The sequence below is a fragment of the Panthera pardus genome, unplaced genomic scaffold (genome assembly GCF_024362965.1).
Source record: "Panthera pardus isolate Hobbes unplaced genomic scaffold, ASM2436296v1 HiC_scaffold_8, whole genome shotgun sequence".
NCBI lineage: Eukaryota > Metazoa > Chordata > Mammalia > Carnivora > Felidae > Panthera > Panthera pardus.
The window spans coordinates 4,895,382-4,916,839 of record NW_026527013.1 but is presented as its reverse complement, the minus strand read 5'-3'; the positions used below and the strand labels follow the sequence as shown (position 1 = coordinate 4,916,839).

Here is a 21,458-nt window from a genome sequence, read left to right as displayed (position 1 = left end):
TCCTCCATCCAGAATCTCCACAAAGACCATGAATATATTTTTGAAAGACTCCATCACCACCTGGGAGATTCTGGCGGTGAGCTTGTCGAACAAGAAAGGTGAGAGAAGGTGGTGGCCCCATGCTCACGAGTCAGGGATCCCAGGGCCATTGGGCATTTTCTCATCCCATCCAGAGAGATCCCCTGTTTCTTGGTGGCTGACACACTGCTCCCAGGTGACAAGTGGGGGTGTCAGTTCCTGCTCTGTGGGTGACGAGTCAGCGCTTTTTGTAAATAGATTTTCTTTCGAGAGCAGTTTTAGGTTGGCAGCAAAATTGAGGGGAAGGTACAGAGAGTTCCCACATACATCCAGTCTACCCACCCCCGACGCACACAGTCTCCCCCGCGCAGACGTGCACTATCAGCATCCCTCACCAGCATGGCGTATTCGTGACACTGACACGCCTGTCGTCACCCCAAGTTCATCATTGACATGAGCGTTCACTCTCAGTGTTGTACGATCTACAGGTTTGGACACAGATATAAGGACATATGTCTACCATTGTACTATCATACAGAATAATTTGCAACAACAAACACCCTTAAGGGGTGGTGTTGACAGGGTGATGGGTAAATCCATTAAGAAAATATGAAGGAGGTAGCAGGATGAAATGTATGATTGGCACATTGGCGGCCAGATTGTGAAACTTGGCCAAAAAAAAAAAAAGGTAACCAGGGGGTAGGGGGCCCACCACAGGGAGCTGGGGAGCCCTGGCCTAATGGAGGTGGTCTCAGGCAGGCCTCGGAGCAGGGTGAGGAGAGGGAGGCACTAATTTTAAGGCAGATGTGTGATACTTTCATGTGATCATTTTGAAAAAATCAACGTGAATGCAAAAAAAAAAAAAAAACAAAACCCATGATGAACAAAATATCTCCATTGTAAATAGAAGCCAGCACTGAGCTGAGCCATCACGGGGTTTGAGGCAAGAGGGAAAATGAGTGCGCCCCGCCCCCACCCCCCATGCCTGATTTAGGTACATTTTAAAGGTTAATTTTTTCACTGAGCATTAAAGTAGGTGAAAAAATATTGAAACATTAAAAGGGAGGTATGTTAGGGGACTGGGGTTGCTCTGTCTGTTAAGTGTCTGAACTAGGCTCCAATCATGATCTCACGGTTCATGAGTTTGAGCCTCATGTTGGACGCTGTGTTGTACCAGGTACAATTTTTTTAAAGTTTATTTATTTATTTTGAGAGAGAGAAAGAGAGAGATACAGCTTGAATAGGGAAGGGGCAGAGAGACGGGGAGAGAGAGAGAATCCCAAGTAGGCTCTGAGCAACCGGCCAATGCAGGGCTCGAACTCATGAGACCCCGAGATCATGACCTGAGCCGAACCTAAGAGTCAGATGCTTATTGACTGAGCCACCCAGACGCCCTTTACCTGGTACCATTTTTAACTCCCAACACATTATCTCATTCAGTGCTCACAAGAACCCTCTGAGGTTGGTACATTTATTCTCCGACAAATGAGGATACTGAAGCTAGGGAAGGCAGGTCACTTGCCCAAGATCACCAGGGGATGAGCCTTTCAGGAACGCCATCTTAGAGGTTCAGAATTTATATTTTAGGATGGTTACCAGTGGAACTTGGAACTTTTAGACTCCTGAGATACCATGAATGCAAAGAGTCAGCAGAGTTACAAGCAGGGAGCTTCTCGAGCTTAAATGTCTGGATTCAAATCCCAGGTCCGCTAGGCAGCTGTGTGGCCTGAGTCAAGTTACTCACACTCTCTGTGTGCATCCATAAAACAGGCATAATACGAATAGTAGCCACTCAAAGTGTTGTGCAGAGAGTTTTTTGAGTTAATACGTGGGGAGCCCTTAAAATGGTGCCTGGCACGTTACAGATGTTCGATGAGTGTGAGTCATTATTGAAGCCAAACATATTTTATTTTTGTAAAAATTTTTTTTTTTTGAGAGAGAGAGAGAGATCTCGAGCAGGTGAGGGGCAGAGAGAGGGAAACACAGAACCTGAAGCAGGCTCCAGGCTCTGAGCTGTCAGCACAGAGCCCGATGTGGGGCTCGAACTCACAAAATATAAGATCAGACATGAGCTGAGGTTGGATGCTTAACCGACTGAACCACCCAGGCGCCCTGGTTGATTTTTTTTTTAATTAATGGGTTTTCTTAAAAAAATTTTTAATGTTTATTTATTTTTGAGGGAGACAGAGACAGAGCATGAGCAGGGAGAGGCAGGGAGAGGGAGACACAGAATCTGAAGCAGGCTCCAGGCTCCAAGCTGTCAGCACAGAGCCTGACGCGGGACTCAAACTCATGAACTGTGAGATCATGACCTGAGCCGAAGTCAGACGCTCAACCGACTGAGCCACCCAGGGGCCCCTAATTAATGGGTTTTCTTAAACAATTTAGGTTTACAGAAACAACTGAGAATTACCACTCACTCCTCAATTCCCCCCAATTCCCGTCTCTAACCCTTTTTTGCATTAGGTGGTACCTTTGCCAAAATCTCTGGGACAACACTGATACATCATCATCAACTGCAGTCAAAAGCTAGGGTTCCCTTTCAGTGATGTACCTTCCGTGGGTTTGGACAAACATGTAGCTGTCCTTCAGGGTCACGGAGAGTAGGCGTTTCTCTGCCTCAAACATAACACGGATGGTGTGTCAGAGGTCACTCTGTGTGTGGTTCTCTCTCGCTCCTTCCAGCTTGTTCAAGGGAAAAGCTAAGTCTGGTGCAAGGATGTCCTCATCTCCTCTGTAGGTCTTGACTGACTTGCATTAGCAAGGAGAGAGCAGGTCTGCTTTCTGCAGGCACAGCATGAGCTGGCCAGTATTTAACAAAACAAAACCGTTTTGTTTCCCTGGAGGTAGCCTCCTGTTTGTGGTGCAAAAGCTGGTTTTTCACCCACCAGAGTAAACTAACTCTGGCTTTAAGAATGTGAAAACAGAGGGGCGCCTGGGTGGCTCAGTAGGTTGAGCATCTGACTTCAGCTCAGGTCATGATCTCATGGTTCGTGAGTTCGAGCCCCGTGCCAGGCTCTGTGCTGACAGCTCGGACCCTGGATTCGCTTCAGATTCCGTGTCTCCCTCTCTCTCTGACCTTCCCCCATTCATGCTCCGTTTCTCTCTGTCTCAAAAAGAAACATTAAATATATATATATATACATTAAATATATATACATTAAATATATATACATTAAATATATATACATTAAGTATATACATATACATTAAATATATATACATGAAAATATATATATATATATATATATATATATATATATATATATATATAAAATGTGAAAACAGGGAGCGGAGGGTGTCCGGGTGACTCAGTTGGTTAAGTGTCTGACTTTGGCTCAGGTCATGATCTCATGGTCCATGGGTTCGAGCCCTGCGTCGGGCTCTGTGCTGACAGCTTAGACCCTGGAGCCTGCTTCAGATTCTGTGTCTCCCTCTCTCTGCCCCTCCCCCGTTCCAGCTCCGCCTCTCAAAAATAAATAAACATTAAAAAAATGTAAAAATGAATAGTAGATAAGAAATGATAACTACCTCCCGTGACTATAACAGACCCCCCGAGAATGATGAATAATGACTGTAGGTTAGCAAATAAGGATTTTGTTCAAGTCTCTATTTTTTTCAACACTGAAGAATAGACACACAAAAATTATTAAATTATAATATATTTCTTTTTTAACTGCATTTTAAAAATATTTACTTATTTTTGAGAGACTGAGGGAGAGTGGGGGGCGGGGGGGAAGAGAGAGAGGGAAAAAGAGAATCCAAAGCAGTCTCCACACCATCACCTCAGAGTCTGAGGCCAGGCTCCAACTCAGGAACCTGGAGATCATGACCTGAGCTGAAATCAGGAGTCAGACGCTTAACCACCTGAGCCAACCAGGTGCTCCAAATTTTAATACACTTCTTGGTGCAACACTATTTTTATTTATTTTTTTAGTGTAACATTTTTTTTAACGTTTATTTATGTTTGAGACAGAGAGAGAGCATGAACGGGGGAGGGGCAGAGAGAGAGGGAGACACAGAATCGGAAGCAGGCTCCAGGCTCTCAGCCATCAGCCCAGAGCCCGATGCGGGGCTCGAACTCACGGACCGCGAGATCGTGACCTGGGCTGAAGTCGGACGCTTAACCGACTGAGCCACGCAGGCGCCCCTAGTGTAACATTTTTAATATGATAAAGCTTTTGCACATTTTGCTTGCATCAACCCAGTGCTTGTGCTTGAATATAGCCTATAGCTGTTGAATCACAAATTAACCATTGCTTTTGCAGTCATTTTCACTCCTGTAGATCAGCACTGTCCACCAGAAATATGATGCATGTCATTTTAAATCTTCTGGTAGCCCCGTAAAAAAAAAGGAGGTGACATCAATTTTATTGTACATTTTTTTAACCAGATGTCTCCAAAACATTATTCTTTCAACATGTGGTAAATATGCTAAAAAATATGTTGAAAAATATGTTGAAAAAGGCATCATCAGACTCATAATAATGTTATAACCATCTGTTCATATTTGAGAATAACCTATTAATACCTCAAAATTATGAAAGATACATTTACTTCATCATACTAAGCCTTTGATGTACCATATATTTTATACTTGCAGAACATTTCAATGAGGGTGCTACCATTTTTCTTTTTTAAGATTTTAATTTTATTTGTAAGTCATCTCCACACCCCATGTGAGCTTGAACTCACGGCCCCAGATCAAGAATCACACCCACCACTGACTGAGCCAGTCAGTGGAAAGGCACCCCTAGCCTTTCATTGGAAATACTTTGATCTGTATTGTAGGATTTGCAAAATGTACAGCTGAAAAGGTAGGTTGGCATATGCAAATTGTTCCAAACATGTGTTAAAAAGTTTTCTGAGCTAGCCACATTCCAAATGCCCAGGGACCAGAGAGAGCTCAGGCTACCATTTTGGAGAGCCCAGGTATGGACCCTTCGGGTGTGCTCGAGCCCTTCCCCCTGCACACCTACCTGTGAGTAAAACTACAAGAAGAAAATGGAAACCGTACATCACAGTGACTCCCAGCTGCCACCACTATCGGTAATGTGTCACCTGTGCAATTGTTTAGCCCCTGGGCTTGCACAAACACAGGCTGAGCCTGACACACCTCTCGCAGTGAGGGGTAAGCACTGAGAGCCTGTCCACCTCCTTCCCTTGACACTCCACTCCTGGGCAGGGATCTGCGTGGCTGACCCCTATGAGGTCACGGTGATGCAAGACTTCTTCATCGACCTGCGGCTACCCTACACTGTCGTGCGCAATGAGCAAGTGGAGATCCAGGCCGTGCTCTACAATTACCAGGATGTTGGGGAGCTCAAGGTGGGTTCCCGCGGGGGCAGAGGTATGGTGGAGAGATTGGAAGATGGCAGGTGTTGGGGGGGAACCATGGCACATGCCCCTTGACTGATACTCTTGCCCTGGAAGGCGAGGGTGACCCTGATCTACAACCCAGCCTTCTGCAGCCTGGCCACCGCCAAGAAACCCTATCAGCAGATTCTGAACATCCCAGCCAAGTCCTCAATAGCCGTGCCTTTTCTCATCGTGCCTCTGAAGGTTGGCCTACATAACGTGGAGGTCAAGGCTGCTGTCAAAAATCATTTCATCTCGGATGGTGTCATGAAGACCTTGAAGGTCGTGGTGAGTCCTTGGGGCACCTGCAGTCCCTTGTCCTTTGGGAGAGGCTCCTGTCTCCCCATGCTGTCAACCCAGGTTGGAGACACTGACTCTGAGACACCAAGAGTGTCCAGTGTCCAGCTTAGGATGTTTGGGAGTCCTGCAAGATTGGAAGCAAGGCCAGGATTAGGGTGAGTAAGTGAGGAACAGTTACATTTCTACACTTTCTTAGTGATGAACATTCTCAAAAATAATACTAGATCAAGTCATAAATAAAAATAAAGCCTGTGGGTGACTGGGGTGCCTGGGTGGCTCAGTCAGTTAAGCATCTGACTTCAGGTGAGGTCATGGTCTCACAGCTTATGAGTTTGAGCCGTGTGTTGGGCTCTGCACTGACAGTGGGGAGCGCAGAGCCTGCTTTGGGTTCTGTGTCTCCCTCCCTCTGTGCCCCTCCCCTGCCCCCACTCACACTCTGTCTCTTTCTCTCTCAAAAATAAACATCAAAATTTTTTTAAAAAAATAAAAAATAAAAGCCTATCATCTTTATTAATATTTTCAAGCAAAACGTGAGGTCATGAGAGCAACAATCTTTTAACGCAATATTGTAAGGAATCATAATTAATGCCAAAAAACCTGTGATGAACAAAAGATCAAATTTTAAATAGAGACAGTGCCAAGTCAAACCATAATTGGAGCCTGAAGCTAAAGGAAAAATGAAGGCTCCCATCCACATGTCTTTTTTTAATGGTTGAAATTGTTTGGTGGTTAATTCTCCCCCCAAAAGTTAAAGTAATTGAAAAAATATTGAAACATTGAAAAGCAAATGCTTTAAAACTCACAGTGTTATTTTACAGTGAAGTGTCTTATTTATACTCAAACCAGAATTTACCATAATATTTCTTTCCTGACTTTAATATAACCAAACTCGAATTTTTTAAAAAGATTTTATTTTTTATTTTTTTAACGATTATTCATCTTTGAGAGACAGAGAGAGACACAGAGCATGAGTGGGGAAGGGGCAGAGAGAGGGACACAGAATCGGAAGCAGGCTCCAGGCTCCAAGCTGTCAGCACAGAACCTGATGCGGGGCTTGAACCCACGAACTGCAAGATCATGACCTGAACCAAAGTCGGATGCTCAACCGACTGAGCCACACAGGCGCCCCTATTTTTTTCTATTTTAAAAAATATTTATATATTTTGAAAGAGACAACAGAGTGCAAGCAGGGAAGGGGCTAAGAGAGAAGGAGACAGAGAATCTGAAGCAGGCTCCAGGCTCTAAGCTCTGAGCTGTCATCACAGAGCCCGACATGAGGCTCAAACTCATGAACTGTGAGATCATAACCTGAGCTGAAATCAGACGCTTAACTAAGCCACCCGGGCGACCCAAGATTTTATTTTTAAGTAATCCCCACGCCCGCTGTGGAACTTGAACTTACAACCCCAAGATCAAGAGTCCCATGCTTTTCCACCAAGCCCCACAGGCACCCCCAGGAGCACAATCTTAATTATCCCTTTTATCAGGGGTCCCAGGGTGGCTCAGTGTGGCACCAATGGGAAGAAACCCCAGAGGGCGCCGGAGCCTGCACAAGGCTCCCCAGAGCCAGTGTGTCCACAACTCCCAATTCTGCACCCTCTGATGCTGGTAGCTTGAAATCTACTGTGGCAGGGATGTTCGCAGGATGGAAACTGCCAGTGCCACAAATCAGGATCTTTTCTTCCTGGAGAGATGGCTACCAAATGTTTACCAGCATGCCACGGAGGAGACTGGGTCTCCAAAGGAAAATGTGTGCGTTAGTACCAGCTTCAAGCAGAATGTGTGATGGAAGGGCACAAACAGCAGCAGTCCGGCATGGAAGGAGAGCTTCACTTGGGACACTGATAATAAGATAGCCCCTAGTTTAACTGAGCGCTTACTAAGTGCCAGGCATTGAACTCAGCACTTTATGCACATTCTTTTATTTTAAGGACATTTGAGAGGCAGTGGGGGTAAACTGACTCCCAGTCACAGAACTAGGATGGGTGATGCCATCGTGCCCATGCCCTGCTGATCAGCTGTGTCTGTTCTTTTATTCACCTGACTTCCCCCTCCCCCATCCCATCCCAACACTGTTCAGCCTGAAGGGATCAGAGTCAACAAAACTGTGGCCGTTCACACACTGGATCCAGAAAACCGGGGCCAAAGTGAGTCATCCACAGCAGAAGGGTGAGACCTGGGGGTGCGGGGTAGGGGATGAATCAGGGCCTTGTGGGAGAGGGTGACGCCATGGGTCCCTCCCATTCCACTGGCAGACGGAGTGCAGCGAGAGGAGGTCCACGCCGCAGACCTCAGTGACCAGGTACCAGACACAGATTCAGAGACCAGGATCCTCCTGCAAGGTGAGCTGCCACTGACCCTCGCCCAGGAAGGCACAGCTCTGGAGAAGGGGACCTAATTTCTCCGAATTCTGGGTGTATATACCACCGTGCGTCCCCTGCCTCCACTACAGCTAGAACAGCAGGCCACCTCCCTGATCTGTTTTATAGAGGGTTCCAGGCAGTATTTAGTTCAGCAAATAGCCTTTGCTGATAGAGAAGCTTAAATGAGAAACAGTATAGTTCAAGAGCAGGAAATTCTGGAACTAATTGCCTGAGTTGGACGACTGGAGCCAGAAGGGAAAAGAAGTTCCTGGAAAAGCACCTTGTAACCTGTAAGCTGTAAGGTTTTGGGGAGAGACCCTTGGTTTTCTCATCTGTGATGGGGTGAATAATAGTACCTATATCAAAGGCTTGTTGAGAGGATTAAATGAGATACTGTCTGATGTTTCTCTAGAACAGCGCCTGGCAACAGCATGAAGCATGATCTAAGTATTGGTGACGATTGTTCTAGAATTAATCTGCCACTTGTAAGAGGCTCAGGGAGCAGATTTCTGTGAAGCATAAGACCCCCTTCCCTACAAATGTAGACACCCTCCCCACTCCCCTACCCCCGCCTCCTACTTCCTACCATCACGTCCCCTCAGCCCCCAACTGCCCCTGACCTCTTTGGCACTGGCTGCCTGGAGCCTGGGATCGCTGGGGACAGCCCTGACCCTTCTCACCCCACCCCATGGTGGGTGAGTTGCTTGAGCCCTGTCCTCCCGCCTGGTTGCAGGGACCCCGGTGGCTCAGTTGACAGAGGATGCCATCAACGTTGAGCGACTGAATCACCTCATCGTGACCCCCTCGGGCTCCGGGGAGCAGAACATGAAAAGCATGACGCCCACGGTCATTGCCGTCCATTACCTGGACCAAACGGAGCAGTGGGACAAGTTGGGACCCACAAAGCGAAAGGAAGCCTTACAGCTCATCAAAAAAGGTGGGTCTGCCTGGGAGATCCTCTCTGCTCCAGCCACCTCCAGAGCAGGGTCCTCCCTGAGACCCAGGCCCCTTTCCAGGCCACGCCCTTCCTCTAAGCTCCTCCCCTTTCAGGATCCCTTCTTTTCAAAGACCTCCCCTGACCTTTGCCCTTTCTGAGACCCTGGGCCCCTCTGAGCCCTCTAGAACTCCCTGTCTCACTGAGGCCCCCTTGCCCTGAACCCCCTTGAGATCCTTCGTCTCTCTGAACCCCTCTCCTCTGAGAACTCCTTCCCCTTTTAGAAGTCCCTTCCGCTCTCCCAGACTTCCCTGCTCAGCCCTGAGCCCCCTCATTCCTCCCTGAACCCCTGTCTCGCCCCCCTCAGAGAATCCTTGTCCCCTGAGCCCCTCCACTCAGCCCCTGCTCCTCTGGAGACACTTCTGGCTTCCCTGCAGGGTACTCCCAGCAGCTGGCCTACAGACAAGACAACTCGGCTTTTGCGGCCTTCCAGAACCGGAAAGCCAGCACCTGGTGAGCGGTCTGGCACCCCACTGAGCAAGGCGGCCTTGGGTGGTCCCGCCAGGTCTCGCCCAAAGGGCCCTATGCTATGGACCCTCAGCCCACACAGATGAACCGCCCACCTTGAGCTGCCACGTGGCCTGTGGACATTAAGCGCCCCCTGTGGCTAGGCTGGCGCCTAACTTGGGTGGGGAAGCTGGGCCAGCCTGTAGGCCCCGCCCCTCTCTGCTCATTGGTTTCCTGGAATGGCAGTCTCTGGATCCCGGAGGCAATTGGCTGACGCTTTGTGCCGCCCACAGGCTGACAGCCTACGTGGTCAAGGTCTTCTCTCTGGCAGCCAATCTCATTGCCATCAACTCCCAAGTCCTCTGCGGGGCTGTCAAATGGCTGATCCTACAGAGGCAGAAACCCGACGGGGTCTTCCAGGAAGATTCGCCCGTAATTGCCCAAGAAATGACTGTAAGAGGCAAGGGTTTAGGGCAGGCTGGGGGGAGGGGTGGCTGTAGTCACAGGATAGACAGGAGAAAGGCTAGCCCTTTGGCTGAGAGTGTCACTATTCCATCTCAAAGACTAGAGGCCTTCAGAATCTAGTGCAAAACAGAAGTCCCTCCCCCTTCATTCAGAAAATATAGAACAACTCACAGCTGTGGTTCTCTAAATGTGGTCTCCAGGGCAGCAGCATCAGCATCACCTTCAAACTAGTTAGAAATGTATTTTCTCAAAGCTGGACTCAAGATTCAGGAATCAGACACTTCAGGAGGAGGGCCTAGGAATCAGTTGCTACAAGCCCCCCACCCCCCGCCATATGATGCTGATGCATGCATAAGGTAGAGAATCATTGCCTTAGCCTGACCTTTCAGGCTTCCAATCTCACACCATCCCCCTACCCCCATCCACATGCCATCTGTACTGAAAGGAGCCTTGCTGTATCCAGCCACAGGGCCTTTCACATGCTGTTCTCACTGTCTGGCATGCCAACCCTGGTCATCCTGCAGGGAAATCTTTCCTGATCTCCCCAATTGAGTCACACTCCCACTTTCCAATCTCACTGCCACATCCACTTCTCCTCCTGCACCGCACTCACCAATTTGTAACGGTATGTCTACGGGTGAGCCAATTGGTTCACGTCTGTCTCCCCTACTAGATGGGGAGCACTGTGGGGGTGGGACTGGTGTCGGGTTCTTACTCACCATCTTTTCCACAGCATGAGCAACAATTGCTGAATGAGTGAATATTGAAGAGTGTGGCCCACCTAGGGAGAGACACTGAGGAGATTCTCACCCCTGCCTTGACCTGCTGACCCTACAAGAGGTTTGGTCAGCATGTGGGGACATAGTGGTCATACTATCCTTATTTCCTGCTTCCCATTCTAGGGTGGCTACCAGGAGAATAAGGAGAAGGATGTGTCCCTCACAGCCTTTGTTCTCATTGCATTGGAAGAGGCTAAAGATATTTGCAATGATCAGTTCAATGTAAGTGTCCACCCACCCTCTCCTTCTCGCCTCCCTACCCAGGGCACATCACCTTGGTGGGTGAGGTGTTACATTCAGGTGATTCCCAGTCCTCCCAGTGCAATAGCAGCCACCACAGCCACCACCATAATGCCCATAAAACCATAATAATTCCCAGCATTTTTTGAGCATTTAACTAAGATGCTCATCTAGGTGCTGCACATGCTAAGTCCTGTAATCCTTCTAAGAGTCCGAGACGTAGGCTACTCTTCTTATCCCCAGGTTACAGAGGAGAAAACTAAGACAGAAAGAGATCAAAGAATGGGTCCTTTCTGCCTGCTTTACCCTGTCCAGAGAGTGTCAGCCAATTTCAACAAAAGCCCCCTCAGCCTGCTTTCCCCATCACTGCTACATGATCAGTGCAGCATACCTTGCTGCTTCCCTGAAGAAAAGGCACAACCCAGACCCAAGAACACATCAAGGCTACTCTCTTAGTTCAGGAGATCTCTTAGGAAATTTTCCAAGGGGCCCATGCCCCCAAAAAGGAAATGATTACAAATATTGGCTCACGGCTGTCTCTTTTTCCTCTGGTTTTGGTTCTGAAGCAGAGAAGCTTGGAAAGACGGACTCCCGAGAGTCTCTGCAATTACTCCCTCTGCTTTGTCCTGGGGTTTGAGAGTGGTTTGTTTGACCTTAGCTTGCCAAGGTGGAGAGCCCAGGATTTTACCTCAGGCAGCTGCCCCTCCCTTCATCGGACTCAAGATAGAGGGGACAGGGCTGTTGACTTGAGGGCCTCAGAGGGACCCAGGCCGTTCTGGGCCCAATAATTCCTCTCTCCCTGCCACCCAGCCTGCCCAGCAGAACTTGGCTGCCTTCCTTGGGGAAATAGCCAGACCAAACCTAGAGCTTTCAGATTCCCATGGGGGAAATTCTGATTGGCCCACCCGGGGTCAGGTGGTCATACCTGGTCCAATCAGCTGAGGGCAGGAAGTAGGTCTTACTGGGCAAATATGGCTGCTTCCACTGTGGCTGAGTGAATGAAAGACCGAAGTTTCTGCAAAAGTCAAGAGTAGATGGAGAACAGGCAGCTGGGCAGGGAAGCTGGGCAGCTGGGAAAGGATTAGTTTCTGCTGCAAGGCACCAACATTTTCTTCTACAAAATGGCAACACTGTAGCAGGATTCTTGCAGAGAGAGTCGTGACATAGAGGCTTATTTTCCAGGAAGCAACTTTATTCGTGCCAGCAGGCTCAGTTGGGTTTATACCCTAAGAACTGAGCCCCTAACTCCAGGTGGCATAGTGTTTTACATATCTTTTACTCCTTTGTCTCCCATATATGGTAACACACAAACATGCAGTCTGATCAAGGGATCTCATGTTACAGGGTCATGAGGGATGTCAAGTACTCTTATAGCCAGGTTGCCTGAGGTTTTGTTTTTGTTTTGTTTTTTTTCCTTAGGGAGGGGCCCTACCACAACAGTATAACTGAGCATAGCATAGGCTATAGAAGCAGATTGCTGGGGTGCAGATCAGGAGTGTGCTGGAACTAGGGTGCCTGGGTGGCTTGGTCGGTTGAGCCTCTGATGTCAGCTCTGGTCATGATCTCCCTGTTAGGGAGTTCCAGCCTGGTATTGGGCTTTGCGCTGACATCTTGCACCTTGGAGCCTGGAGCCTGCTTCTATTCTGTCTCTGTCTATCTGCTGCTGTCCTCTCTCTCTCTCTCTCTCTCAAATACCAATAAACATTAAAAAAAAAAGTGTGCTGGGATCAGTCTGTGAAAGCCAACCGTTAAACTTCCAGGACTTTCACAAGCTAGTTGTTAAACGCAATCATTCTTTTCAAGCAAATTATGTAAACTGACTTTAGACTAAACGCTAAGCATTAAAAGCAAAGGTAAGAAACACTAAAACTCATCACTTCCTGATTGTTTCATTACTTTCCCTCATTATCTATGACAAATCTATCCATCTCGAGGTTATGTACCTATAAGGTGGAAATGCTATCTAATTCTGTGCTACTGCCCCCCTCCCCCCAACTCTGCATTCACTGACTCCACATAGTTTGAATTTGGCCACGGTAATATTTACACCAAGAAAGTTGGCGAACGCTGCACATCATGTCTTCCTCCTTCCATCATCTCTCTGGGTCTCAATCTTGTCATTCGTGCAGTAGAGATGATGATGAAAATAATGCCAACCCCATGGGATCCTGAAGTTCAGCGATTTCCTGTGTGACTGCCATATAGTAAGTGTTAGCTGTGAAGCTGATGATTAGAGAAGAGGTTTCCCAGTGGGGTGCTGAAGCTGGGTCATACTAGGTCATGAGTGTCTATCTGCGACACATATTCTCCCCTTTATGTTGAGGGCCATTACGTTGGTAGCTTGAAATTGCCCACAGTGGGAGCATTTACACCACAGTAATTGGCAGGCGATAAAACAGACCCCTGGCCCCCATACACACTCCGGAGAGCTGGTGCTTAACTGTTACCAAAACACCACTGGATATATAAACTGTCCCAGGCACATCAGAGTTAGTCAGAAACAAGACAGTTCATGCATACTAAAATGTCTGGAAATCTGCCCCCCCCAAAAAAAGAAAAAAAAAACATCCTAAACAAATATGTACCAGGGACAGAAACCATCTTCGCACCCAGAAATTGACATTTGTGTGATCCTTACCAGCTCTTTGTGGCAGCAGTATGCACCTTACCAGAGAACCCAATCCTGTTTCTTACAGAGCCTGGAGCGCAGCATGTATAAAGCAGGAGATTATCTTGAAGCCCACTACAGGAACCTGCGGAGACCATATTCTGTGGCCATTGCAGGCTATGCCTTGGCCCAATTGGGAAGACTGGAGAAAGACCTCCTCAAACAATTTCTGAGCACAGCCAAAGGTGAGTGGCAGCCTGGTGAAGAACAGAGGCATGCATGGCCAGGGTTTGGGGGTGGTCATCTTGAGCTGGCATGTGGCTCTAAGCTATGCTATGATGGGCAGCTTCAGGTTGAGCTGGAGTGGATGGTGCTAAGCCCTGCTTGGTGAATGGCTCTGAGGTGTCAGAATCCTCACTGTAAGCTACACAAGAAGGTAGCATCATTCATTCAACAGCTATGTTTTGAGCACTTGCTATGACACAGGAACAAGGACGTGGGCTCTGACATCAGAACAGACCCAAATTCAAATCCCCCTCTGCCACATTCTCACTGTGCGACTTTGTAAAAGTCACGGACCCTCCCTGGACCTCATCTGAAGGAGATACTTACATCATAGGTGGTTGACAAGATTGAAGGAGTAATGTAGGTAGAAGGTCTAGCATACAGTGAGAGCTCTATTCCGATGTTGTTGTCGTCATTATCTCAAGGGTAATTAGGATTAGATAAGATAATGCCATAGGGAATTTAGCACAGTGCCCAGCACACAGTGAGCACTTAATCATTGGCTCAGGTAATATACTGCATCAGGTTTGCACTCACTGATGTAACATATGTCAGGACATATACTGAGGTGGTTTAGCACAATGGAAGCTTGTTGTTGGTGGACAGCTCTCTTCCAGACAGTCATGTGGAGATCTGGGCCTCTATCTTTTCATGACTTTGCCACCACGGGGTGCTTGGGATCCACTCCATCTAAGCAGAAAGGGAAATGGTCAGGTGGATCATTCAAGGGAGGTAGACCAGGCATGGAAGGGGCCCCTAACATTGCCAGTGTCCATGCCATCATCCAGAGTTCAGTCATGTGGCTGCACCTGCCTGCAAAGACATATGGGAGATGCATTGCAACTGTGTGCCCAGGAGGAGGGAGCAGTGTTTTTTTTTAATGTTCATTTATTTTGAAAGAGAGGGCATGAGCAGGGGAGAGGCAGAGACAGTGGGAGACAGAGACTGCAAAGCTGGCTCTGTGCTGACAGCAGACATCCTGATGTGGGGCTTGAACTCCTGAACCGTGAGATCATGACCTGAACCAAAGTTGGAAGCTCCACCGACTGAGCCACCCAGGTGTCCCTGAGGAGGGAATGCTTTTTAATGATGATCTCTGCCACAAGTGCTTTTGTGGGCACTTGGGACATCGCAGTGAATACAGCACAGCCCTTGCCAACATGGTTCACACTCCAGTTGAGGAAACAAATGAGTAAATAGATTGCTATAGAGCATCACAGTGCTAGGACAGGACAGCACATGATGTTTTAAGAGACAGAGGGAGGGCCTCACAAACTCTTGGGGGTACCATTGAAGCTGAATTGTGCAGGATGGGATTAACCGGGAATACATAGAGGGTACAGAATGTGAAAAGGCCCAGGAAGTAAGAATGACCATGGAAAGTTTAGGGAATCTCCTGTAGATCAGTGGGGCTGCAGTTGAGAATTGAAATGGAAGAGTGAAGGTTAATGAAAGAAGAGAGTGAGGCAGGAGTCAGCAGATTGAGGGCCTTGGATGTCAGTCAGGACACCTGAACACCAAGGAGTCTATTGTGAGTCTTTTTCTGAGTTTTCTTTGAGCCATCCCAAGACTGGACAGCGCAGTGAGCATGGGGGACTGGGGGGTTTCTCTGCAGACAAGACACAGTGGGAGGAGCCTGGCAAGAAGCTCTACAGTGTGGAGGCCACATCCTATGCCCTCTTGGCCCTGCTGGTGCTCAAAGAATTTGACTCTGTGCTTCCCGTCGCAAACTGGCTCAAAGAGCAGAGAGAATACGGAGGTATTCTCCACAGATATGGCTCCACCCAGGCAAGTGACCTCATATCCCCCATGTACCTGAATGCCTACTTCCTCTGGCTTCCCACTGGCCCCTCAGAGAAGATGTTAAGACCAAGAGGGGCCGTCCTTCTGTCCCGCAACCATAGTGGCTGGAATGGATTTGAGAGATCAGGCCTTTTTCGTTGTGATCCCACTGGCATATTCTAGACTACACTCTGAATGCCCAAGCTGTGATCTGAGGCTCCTCATATCCTGACCATGTTCTCAGTTCCACCAGGCTCCCAGTGTTACCTCCTAACTTCCTGTGTGTTCTAGACTATGTTCTCAGTTCGACAAGGCTCCAAGTGTTAGCTCATATATTCCTGTGTGTTTTAGACCAGTTTCTCAGTCCTACCAGGCTCTCAGTGTTAGTGCATATCTTCCTGTGGGTTGTAGACCAGCTTCTCCAGTCTACCAGGCTCCCAGTATTAGCTCATGGGTTCTAGACCAGGTTCTCAGGTTCAACTGGCTCCAAGTGTTAGCTCATATCTTCCTATGTGTTCAAGATCATGTTGTCAGATCCAGGATGCTCCCAGTGTTAGCCCATATCTTCCTGTGGGTTCTAGACCAAGTTCTCAGTTCCAACAGGCTCCTAGGCTTAGCCCATATCTTCCTGTGGCTTCTAGACAAGGATCTCAGTTGTACCTGGCTCCCAGTGTTAATTCGTCTTACTCTGGATTCTAGCCCATGTTCTTGGCTATTCTAGGACATCATCCAATCTCTCCATCTGGAAGGTGGGTTCTAGGACATGGGCTTCCGGCTCCAGTTTGAACCCCTTTCTTTCTGGAGAGCTATCAGTCACATTCTCAGTATCCCTTTTGGATTCTAGACCATATGTTCAGTGTTCCCAGGCTCCAACTTCATTCTTCTGACACAAACAGATTCTATATACATTCTCAGTGACTCAAAACCCTTGTCTTAGACTCTCCTCTGGATGGACCTGGGCACACTCTCAGTTTCAATTTCAGTCTTATGCCTGCAATTTCTGGTGGATTCTAGACTTGTTCTCAGTGTTTCCAGGATCTTGTCTAAACCCCTGTCCCTTGGAGAATCAAGACATGTCCTCAGTGTCTAACAACCCCTAATCTTATCCTCACCTTCTCTGGGGCAGGGGGTCCTAAGCTATAGTCCCAGTAGCCCCCTCCCTCTGATCTGAGTCGCTTTCTTCCCCAGTGGGTTCTAACCACCTTCTCAGTCTCCTGGCTCACCCTCTTTCTTTCTCATGGGTTCTAGGCCACCTACATGGTGTTCCAAGCCTTGGCCCAATTCCAGAAGTATGTCCCTGACCACAAGGATCTGAATCTGGATGTGTCCATCGAACTGCCCAGCCACAGCTCTGTCATCAAGTACAGAATCTTGTGGGAATCTGCTAGCCTCCAGCGGTCAGCAGAGGTACAACTGCCTAGCCAAACACTTGCTGTTCCCCTCCACAACAACCAGTGTTTGCCACAGGCAAGAAATAGGGCATATGACTGTAGCAACCAGGGGAAGGCTTGGTTCCCAAATCCTCTCTCTTCTCTCCCTGCTCCCTGCAGACCAAGAAAAATGAGGATTTCGTAGTAACAGCTAAAGGGAAGGGACAAGGCACCTTGTCGGTAAGGAACAGGAACACACACCAGCTTGGCCCGCCTTCTCTCAGCCCCTCTGGCCCCGAGGGACCCTCTTCTCAACTCAAGTGGGCTGACACTGCATTGCCCTGTGATCTCACCAGGTGGTGACAACGTACCATGCCAAGCTCAAAAGCAAACACACCTGCAAGAAGTTTGACCTCAGGGTTGATATACGACGAGCTCCTGAAGATGGTAAAAGAGTTAAGACCCTACCTGTTACCCTTCCCCCGCCCTCATTCTAATGTCTGCCTCCTTCCTGAGTTGGGACCCAGGGACACCCCCCTCCCATTCTTCTGTCTGTGTTTCTAGTCAAGAGGCCTCAGGAAGCCCTGGACACCATGATCCTTGACATCTGTACCAGGTAAGTGATGGGTCACTGGGGGTCATCTTGGCAATTCCTCTGTCTATAGCAAGACTTCTCCTTTCCATGACCTAATCCTTTCTAAGAGCGTATTGTGCATCTGGTATTGTCTGAAGTACCTGCCAGGAGGTGGGTACCCCAGGCAGTCCTCACTTTGCATTGGCAGTCCAACACGAGCGATGGCCCCATAACCTGAAATTATTCAAGCAGTGTCAACAAATCAGTGGGGGAATTTGCCATTGTTGCATGACCTTTAAAGCGTTTATCACAGCTTCAGAACTCTCAAAATGCCAGTTAGGAAGGTACAGAGAAATGGAAATTACAGTAACATGAGAATTTGTTTAGCATGCTGTAAACTACAACATTAGAACATGGAGATAACAAGCAATTCTTGTTCTCCTTTGTAAAACACTTACCAAAAGTGCTGTGGGTCTTCCTTCTGTTGTGTCACTTGGGATAGGGATTGAGCCGGCATCTTTCCTATGACATAGTGAATTGTCACGCTCCCTTCTAAGTTAGGTCAGCTTCCAACTCTAATCATTTGAGCGGCCGATGTCACAAGACAGCCGGTCGGTCCCTCCAATGGCAGCAAGGGTGACATTCGCACAGTCTGCTGTTCCTTCTCAAACTCCATTTCTGTGCTTTCAAATTTTACCTCCAGTGTCTTCATTTCTCTGCTGCCTTTCATCTTGGCTGGCAGTTCCCTCTGCCAGTTGACCAGTTTTGTGAAACGTCATGCGGCTTATCCCTGGGAGATAAGGAAGTACCACAACCACAGGCCTTGCTATCTGTGCATGAACTGCTCAGTGACCCATCACGGACAGACTTTGAAAGGAATGACGTGATTGGTCACTGACCGTGATGCGTGTCTGTGATTTGCACAATGATTGGTGGACCCAAGATCCAGAGAGAAGATTTGTGCTCGTACTTTATGCAATTGACTACTGTACCCTGGTGCTGGGGGCCTGGTGTTATTGAGCTAGACCATGGTAACATTTTCTCGTCTGCATTTTCTGGACGAATTGAGGCATGGAGAGGTCAAGCAACTCATCAAATGTCATATGGAGCTGGGATTTGAACCCGTGCAAAGGGGCTCCAGAGCCTGAGCTTTTAGTCACCTTGACCATGACACTGCCTTTCCTTCATTCCATTTGGGGAATGTTTCCCACAATCTAATATCCTTCTGTGCTGCTGTGTGGGAACCAGTAACCCCAGTCTCTGACCAGACCCCGTTGTGCAGACACTGTGCCCCAGGGCTGATCCTGCCCTGGGACCCAAGTACCCTCCCCCTGCCCTATACAGGTACCTGGGAGAGCAGGATGCTACCATGTCGATCCTGGATATATCCATGATGACTGGCTTTTCTCCTGACACTGGTGATCTCCACCAGGTGTGAAGGGCTTGGGCTTGGGGGCTGGCATGAGTGGGCAGGGGTTTGAGGAGGATTTCACAAATCTTACCTTTCCCCAGTTGAGCAACGTCATTGGAAGATACGTCTCTTTGTGTGACATGAACAATAAGAACACCGTCACCATCTACCTGGACAAGGTAAGGCTTCCAATGGGGATCTGACCTCTACCAGGCAGGCCTCCTTCTGGGCCACACCAGGCCCAGTCTAGGAAGTGAGGGGTCTGTGCTGCTGGGTGGTGGAGGGAAGGGGCATAAAAAGAAGGTGGACAACCCAGGTCATCTCATCTTTTCTAAGCAGCTTACCTTCTGACCAGTCTCCTTCCAACCTCATTTTACACTTGCTTCCTCCAATTTCTCATCGTAGTCCTCAACAACTTTTGAAAGGAGCCACTTGGGTTTAAAAAATAAAGTGCTCAGTGCTGAAAAGCATTCCCCTTGCTCCGCACCCCCTGGGTTTTCTCTCTCTGTGTTTGCTCTCCATCTGACTTTCTGTCACTGCCTTCCTCTCTAACATTGACTTGAGCTTCCTCCTCTCCCCTACTTACATCTTTCCGTTTCCCTATCCTCACATGCCCCCTGCTAACTTCCAAAATTCCCAAAGTCCCCTCACCCCATATTAGTCAGCATAAGTAACACTAGCTGCTGTAATAAGCCTCTCAAGAATATGAGGGTCCCAACACAAGAGTCTTGTGCCTCCCACTCAGGTAAAGTCCAGCCGGGAGGCTAAGGGAAGGGTTTTCTGCTCCACACAGTAAGTCAGGGATCCGCTCACATTCCTTCTTGGGGCTCTGCAATCCCTAGGATCTTAGAGTCCTCTGCTGGACCCCTCCTCCCTGGAAGAAAAGAGGATTGTGCATGAGCTAGTGGTTGACGTTTTCTTGTACTGGAGTTTTTGTGCACTTAAATTTTTATAGGATTCCAACCTTACAGGGAAATTGCAGAGCAGTAAAACACAGTTCCATATACTCTCTACCCAACTTCATTAAGTGCTAGCCTGTTCCTCCAAGTACACCTGTCTATGCATATCTATTTCTGTTTCTCTCTCTCTCCCTTTCTTTGTCTTTATTTTTTCAGCTTGAATGGGGTATCATTGACATATAAAATTGTGTAAGTTTAAGGTGCATAACATAATGATTTGATGTATGTGTATATTGGGAAATGATCACCACCATAAGTTTACTTAACACATTTATTACTTCTCATAGTTTTAATGCATGCGTGTGTGTGTGTGTGTGTGTGTGATGAGAACTTTTAAGATCTAGCCTCTCAATGAGTTTTTCTTTTCAATTTTCTAATATTTATTTATTTTGAGAGAGACAGAGAGAGAACACAAGCAGGGAAGGGGCAAAGAGAAGTAAAGACAGAATCCCAAGAAGATTCTGTGCTATCAGAGCAGAGCCCAATGTGGGGCTCAAAGTCACAAACCCATGAGATCATGACCTGACCTGAGATAAAGAGTTGGATATTTAACCCACTATGCCCTCCTGGTGCCACCCCAACAACTACTTTTAAATATAGCATTCAGTACCATTAACCTTGGATGTTTTTATGGGCAGAGACAGCAGTCCGGTGGCCAGAACTCAATCACATGGCCACACTGAACTAGGAAAGGAAGCTGACAGGGATACTGTAGCTTCAAGCCTTGGCGAAGTGGAAAATGGCTGTGTTGAAGTGCTCATCAGTCTTTTGGTGGAGACTCCTGCTCCCTCACTTTCTCCACCACTGTCTCAACCACCAGGACCCTATGCTGGGCTCCATTCCATGTCGCACCACTGACCAGCCTCCTCCTTCCCCCCAGATCTCACACGACCTGTCGCCCCACTGACCAGCCTCCTCCTTCCCCCCAGATCTCACACGACCTGTCGCGCCACTGACCAGCCTCCTCCTTCCCCCCAGATCTCACACGACGTGTCGCGCCACTGACCAGCCTCCTCTTTCCCCCCAGATCTCACACGACGTGTCGCGCCACTGACCAGCCTCCTCTTTCCCCCCAGATCTCACATGACCAGGAGGACTGTCTGACCTTCAAAGTGCACCAGTACTTCAACGTGGGGCTTATCCAGCCCGGGTCGGTCAAGGTGTACTCCTATTACAACCTGGGTGAGCAGCCCACCTAGGGTCTGGGGGGCTGGGGGGCCTGAGGGTCCAAGGGATCCGTGCGAGGCGGGGGCCTGAGGTCCCAGGGTTGGGGACCTGGCCTCTCCAGGTCTGAAGGACTGGAGCTGGGACTCCAAGCCCCTGGGTCTCTGGGCCGGAGGCCCTAGCCCTCTGACACCTCCCTGCTACTCTGCCCACAGATGAGAATTGCATCCAGTTCTACCACCCAGACAAAGAAGACGGGTTGCTGAGCAAGCACTGTCACACAGACGTGTGCCGATGTGGTGAGGGTGGACACAAAATTGCCAGGAAGTGTTGGCCCCACA

At 48.4% G+C, this 21,458-nt stretch overlaps 1 protein-coding gene across 1 annotated transcript in view; it reads left to right on the top strand.

Annotated features, from left to right (window-relative positions):
• The window catches only part of LOC109261022 (complement C3-like), a 45,474-nt gene that overhangs the window by 22,700 nt on the left and 1,316 nt on the right, over nucleotides 1-21,458 (top strand). The window contains exons 19-37 of the mRNA XM_053898205.1: nucleotides 13-98; nucleotides 5,204-5,346; nucleotides 5,452-5,664; nucleotides 7,757-7,823; nucleotides 7,932-8,018; nucleotides 8,773-8,976; nucleotides 9,411-9,486; nucleotides 9,774-9,933; nucleotides 10,848-10,946; nucleotides 13,661-13,817; nucleotides 15,473-15,645; nucleotides 16,888-17,046; nucleotides 17,190-17,249; nucleotides 17,366-17,456; nucleotides 17,574-17,625; nucleotides 18,928-19,015; nucleotides 19,096-19,173; nucleotides 21,030-21,135; nucleotides 21,333-21,422. Coding sequence (XP_053754180.1) covers nucleotides 13-98; nucleotides 5,204-5,346; nucleotides 5,452-5,664; nucleotides 7,757-7,823; nucleotides 7,932-8,018; nucleotides 8,773-8,976; nucleotides 9,411-9,486; nucleotides 9,774-9,933; nucleotides 10,848-10,946; nucleotides 13,661-13,817; nucleotides 15,473-15,645; nucleotides 16,888-17,046; nucleotides 17,190-17,249; nucleotides 17,366-17,456; nucleotides 17,574-17,625; nucleotides 18,928-19,015; nucleotides 19,096-19,173; nucleotides 21,030-21,135; nucleotides 21,333-21,422 — 2,189 coding nt within the window. The remainder of the gene's footprint in view (nucleotides 1-12; nucleotides 99-5,203; nucleotides 5,347-5,451; nucleotides 5,665-7,756; nucleotides 7,824-7,931; nucleotides 8,019-8,772; nucleotides 8,977-9,410; nucleotides 9,487-9,773; nucleotides 9,934-10,847; nucleotides 10,947-13,660; nucleotides 13,818-15,472; nucleotides 15,646-16,887; nucleotides 17,047-17,189; nucleotides 17,250-17,365; nucleotides 17,457-17,573; nucleotides 17,626-18,927; nucleotides 19,016-19,095; nucleotides 19,174-21,029; nucleotides 21,136-21,332; nucleotides 21,423-21,458) is intronic.